The sequence below is a fragment of the Sinocyclocheilus grahami genome, unplaced genomic scaffold (assembly GCF_001515645.1).
Source record: "Sinocyclocheilus grahami isolate Dianchi unplaced genomic scaffold, SAMN03320097.WGS_v1.1 scaffold1012.1, whole genome shotgun sequence".
Classification (NCBI taxonomy): domain Eukaryota; kingdom Metazoa; phylum Chordata; class Actinopteri; order Cypriniformes; family Cyprinidae; genus Sinocyclocheilus; species Sinocyclocheilus grahami.
Window position 1 is genome coordinate 26,785 of NW_015506191.1, and position 5,394 is coordinate 32,178.

The 5,394-nt window shown below is 37.6% G+C and overlaps 1 protein-coding gene across 1 annotated transcript; it reads left to right on the forward strand.

The window, feature by feature from the left end:
- The first annotated feature begins 1,276 nt into the window (after positions 1–1,276).
- LOC107565605 (Fc receptor-like protein 2) lies at positions 1,277–4,975 on the forward strand. Its single transcript, XM_016250866.1, has 8 exons — positions 1,277–1,292; positions 1,557–1,829; positions 1,903–2,037; positions 2,229–2,402; positions 2,870–3,148; positions 3,418–3,660; positions 3,751–3,867; positions 4,761–4,975. Exons 1-8 carry the CDS (start codon positions 1,277–1,279, stop codon positions 4,973–4,975), a joined length of 1,452 nt encoding a protein of 483 aa, XP_016106352.1.
- Positions 4,976–5,394: the final 419 nt, after the last annotated feature.

Sequence of the window (5,394 nt, forward strand, 5' to 3'; positions counted from 1 at the left end):
AGGAAACTGTTATTTTATTTTAAAGTGTAATATTACACTTTTTTTTACATAATTTTAAATCAAATAAATGCCTTGGTTGACATATGCCGAGTCATTGGTTCGTTTTTTATTTATTGCACGAACCAATGGCCATGCAGTTACACTGCGAGATTGTGAAGGCTTCAGTCCTCGGAGAAAAAGGAGTTTTTCCCAATAGCGTCTAGCGACGCAGTATTCGTTTCCCGTATCTCATTGTACATGTTGTGTAATAAATATTCCGATACCTCTGCTATTAGTCAGATGTTTTAATGTTTATCTGGAAACATTTCCACTGGTAATATGTTTTAATATGTTTTATTCTGTGCAATTATCTTTTTTTTTTTATTCTCAGCTTCCCGAGCTAAACCTCACTCCTCACTCAAAACCTCAATCTAGACAGATCAAGCTTTTTATTTTTATTTTTTTTTTAGCATGTTTTAAATCAGATTTTTTTTTACCAGATCATCATCATCTGTGCTCAGATGCAATTATCTCTAGACAAATTATAAGATAACATAAAATACACAAATGATCAGCTCAGTGTTCACAATTTAATGAGTTTCTTCTCTTTGTGATTTAGTGCTGATTTCGAACATCTACTCTCGACATACTGAAGGTGAGTCAATTTGATTCATGTATTTCATCACATACAGGTGCATCTCAATAAATTAGAATGTCGTGGAAAAGTTCATTTATTTCAGTAATTCAACTCATTGTGAAACTTGTGTATTAAATAAATTCAGTGCACACAGACGGAAGTAGTTTAAGTCTTTGGTTCCTTTAATTGTGATGATTTTGGCTCACATTTAACAAAAACCCACCAATTCAGGTGAGGTGTTGAGATGCACCTGTATAAGTGATCCTGCAGTAACTTACAAACCAGCTGAGAGTTGAGAAATGAGTGTTACATTTTGTTATGATTATAAACGCACCATTTTAAGACTGAGGTGTGACAACAAATGAAAATGAAATCAAAGTGCAGTAATTATTAAACAATGAGAGGACAAGATTTTCTGCTGAAAATCATTTAACACTCAAATGTGATGTTTCCAAATTCTCTATGACTTTATACTGACAGATATTCCCACACCAACTCTGACTGTTGAGCCACAGAGTTTATTGTTCACTGGAGACTCAGTTACTCTGAGATGTGAGGTGGATCAGTCACAGGATGGATGGGAGTTTCTCTGGAGTAAAAACTCAAACACTGAATCTACTGAAGCTGCAAATAAAACAATCGATTCGGTGAAAGTCTCTGATGGAGGAGAATACAGGTGCAGAGCGCGAAGAGGAGGATATTTCACAGATTACAGTGAACCAGTAACAGTGATAATATACGGCAAGTATTTTCATCAAATAATGATCTGCTCAGAGAACACAATGAAAATAATTCACAAGACACTGAATAAGTGACTATAACAGCTAGAGAACAACTCTTCAGCCTAACCTGATTTAGCATGCGTGTTTTAAAATCAAGAAACTGATCATATAGTAAAAACAGCACATTATGTTCATTGTAAATTGTTGTCGTTGTACAGAAAGACCAAAAACCAATGTGACAATTACACCTGATCAACATGTATTCAGAGGAGAGACAGTCACTCTCAGATGTGACATTGATGGTGAAGCAGTCACTAGCTGGAAGTACAGCTGGTATAAAGATGGTTCAGTCAGTGTTTTCAGTGAACTACAGGAACATACATTCTGGTATGTTACTGAGTCTGACGCAGGTAATTACTCCTGTTATGGAGCAGAGAGAGAAGGATCACGAACATCAAACATCAGTGATGCAGTTACACTGACAGTATCAGGTGAGTTTCATCTTCTCTTCATATATACACACACACGTTTACACGTGGTTAATGAGCGATGTCTCTATTTCAGATAAAGCCAAGACAGTTTTAAGTGTTTCTTCACAGAAGTGGTTGACTGAAGGAGATCCAGTGACTCTGATCTGTGAGGTTAAAGGCTCCTCTACAGGCTGGACATTCAGCTGGTACACTGAAACTGTTTCATCAGGTAAGATATAGTGTGCTTCATGTGATAACATCTTAATTAACTGGTTTCATCAAAAAATATTATAGAGATTAAAAATCAAACAAATAAACTAGTCTGAATACATTGATTATACCAACAAAGGTAATTTAAAAGTCTCATGTAAATATAACTTCTCTTTTCTTGAGGTAACTCTACACTTTCACTTTTTACAGACTACAGAAGTCATCATTATAAGCTACTCTCAGACAGCAGCAGAGGAGCTGGAGGAAACTACACTGTCAGTTCTGCTGCTCTGAATCACACAGGAGTTTATGTGTGCAGAGCAACGAGAGGAAAACCAGCCTATAGCACATGGTACAGCAACACACAGTTAATATGGGTCACTGGTGAGTTCAAACTGAATTCAAATTGAATTGTGTCAATGGAGAAAGATGCTTTCACTACTAGCAGGGGTTAAATCAATGGTGGAGGCAGGGGTCAGCAGCAACTCGGGGTGGCACAGACATTTTCATTATTTCAGTGAAAAATTAGTTTAACAATAATGTTCTGGACTGTTTTATTGCCCACAACACAACTGAATACAATTAATTTGTACTTAACTGAATTGAGATAATGGTGGATTAAATCAAATAATTAAATAATAATGGTTTCTCCGAAGGTTTTTTCCTCCAGTACTAACACTTCATGAAGTTGTCTCAGTTGTCTTCTGCTTGCTTGCTGATGGCATAATTACAAATATGTTACAAATATGTTATTTTGTTTTGAAACAAAAGAAGTGTACATTTTGTAAAGTGTTACGTATATCAATAAAACTGTCTTGATTTCCAAATTGTAGCTGTAATTGTCTTCTCAGGTGTTTCTCCTCCAGTCTCTCTGATCGTCAGTCCCAGCAGAACTCAACACTTCACATCTGTCTCTCTCTCTCTGAGCTGTGAGGACCAGAGTAACTCTGATAGATGGAGAGTGAGAAGATACTCAGACAGTTTGGGACTGTTCGATTGTTCATCACGCTGGGGATCACAAACAGGATCTACATGTACAATTAGCTACACCGTCCCACCATACACTGGAGTGTACTGGTGTCAGTCTGAATCTGGAGAGATCAGTCATCCTGTTAATATCACTGTACACCGTGAGACTATATATATATTTTTTTTTTCATTTCTGATTATTTTTTTTTATTATTTTCATTTACAATCAGTACACAAAGCAGTTGATTAAACAAAAACAGGAAGCATCAGTCTGCACTACAAACATACAAACACTCAATGGGCAAGACATACCAAAAATTTAGTTTTGTAAGAAAATGTAAAAATCTTTATTATTATTATTATATTTTTTGTTACCATATAGTTGCCATATACTATTTACAATCAGCACACATTTCCTCTGTTTCTGTAGCTGGTGTGATTCTGGAGAGTCCTGTTCATCCTGTAACTGAAGGAGATACGCTGACTCTACGCTGTTTATATCAACATTCAACCCCACCAAACCTCAGAGCTGATTTCTATAAAGATGGATCACTCATCCAGAATCAAACTACAGAGATGATCATCTCTACTGTCTCAAAGTCACATGAGGGTTTCTACTACTGCAAACACCCAGAGAGAGGAGAGTCACTCAAGAGCTGGATCTCAGTCACAGGTGAGACTGTACATCAATAAACACTAATAAAATGTTTCTGTATCATTTACAGCACTCATCTAAATGTAAAATCTACTGTATGTATCTCAGCTTCCTCTAGATCTGATGGTCTCAATCCCATGATAATTGGAGTGACTGCAGGACTGACTGTCACATCTTTGATCATTGTCCTCTTGGTCCTGCTGTGGTACTACAGAAACAACAAAGGTTCATCTTTTGCCATATTAAAATTCAGTGATACATTTGCAGACACTAACTCTGCCTAAGCTGGTTACCTGGTCTTAACTCCCAGAACTGGTTTAAAGTTTATTTTTTATTATTTGCAACTGTATCAATTATTTCAATCTGATTATTATTCATTGTTACATCATGTTCTCATGGCTGCCTGTGAGAGAAGCTTTTTAAAACTACCCTTCCTCTGGATTGAGCCTTAATCTGCAACAAAACCAACATTAAACCCCATTATGTTTGACTGATCTTTCCCACTGGATAACAACAACTGCTATCTGCAGAAATGTACTGATCTAAACTCCTGTTGCTCTTGAACTCTACAAGCTTAGCGTTATTCCTAAACTTTGTGAGCTTTTTGGCGGTTTTCAGCTGGTCAGGCTGAGAAAGCAATTTAAGCTCAGGTTTGTTATTTATTCAATGCTAAATAGTACTGATAAAAGTAATATTAAATATTCATATTATCTGCATTGAAATCAACCATGAGTCGACTCCTTCATCCTGTCAAATATTTGTATGATGCACATTTGCTGCATATGTAAAGCTCTTCAAATGAGATTTTTATCACGTTCACTCTCTGGAGGGAATGTAGACTCATGAGAGGGTGTGGAGGTAAGAAGTGCTGCTGATCTGTACACAAGCATCAGTGTCTTGAAACATGATATGGACAGCAACCAATAGCCAGTGAAAACAGACAAAGAAAGGGGTGACGTGGGCTCTCTTGGCCTCATTAAAGACCAGTCATGCTCCTGCATTCTGCATCATTTGAAGAGGTTTGATTGCACACGCTGGAAGCGCAGCCAGAAGAGCATTGCAGTAGTCCAGTCTAGAGATGACAAGAGTCTGGATGAGGAGTTGTGCATCATTTTCAGTTAGGAAGAGCCTGATCTTCCTGATGTTTTTCAGTGCGAATGTGGCGGGGCAGTGCAATTTTAAGGCACCAGCCCAAGTTGGTACTGGTAAGAAAATCGATCATTTGAAGAGGTTTGATTGCACACGCTGGAAGCGCAGCCAGAAGAGCATTGCAGTAGTCCAGTCTAGAGATGACAAGAGTCTGGATGAGGAGTTGTGCATCATTTTCAGTTAGGAAGAGCCTGATCTTCCTGATGTTTTTCAGTGCAACCCTGCATGTCTTTGAATGTCAGCTGGTCATCAAAGATCAACCCAAGATTTCTGACTGATCTGGTTGAGAATATTATTGATGATTGTAGCTGGATGGTGAAGTTGTGCTGTATCGTCGGAGAGGCTGGAAGACAAGAAGCTGTCTTTACTAGATTGAGTTGTAGGTGAGGTTTTTTTCATTCATGCAGACAGGTCTGTCAGGCAATCTGAGATTTGCATAGCTGCTGTGGGATCGACTGGTTGAAATAAAAAAAATACAGCTGCATGGCTTCAGCATAGCAATGGTACATATCACACTCCTATCGTAAAGCAGTTCAGTCCTTTATAATAAAAGGCTCAGTAAAGCTGTTATGTATTATCTGTGATGTTTTCCTGATTTACATT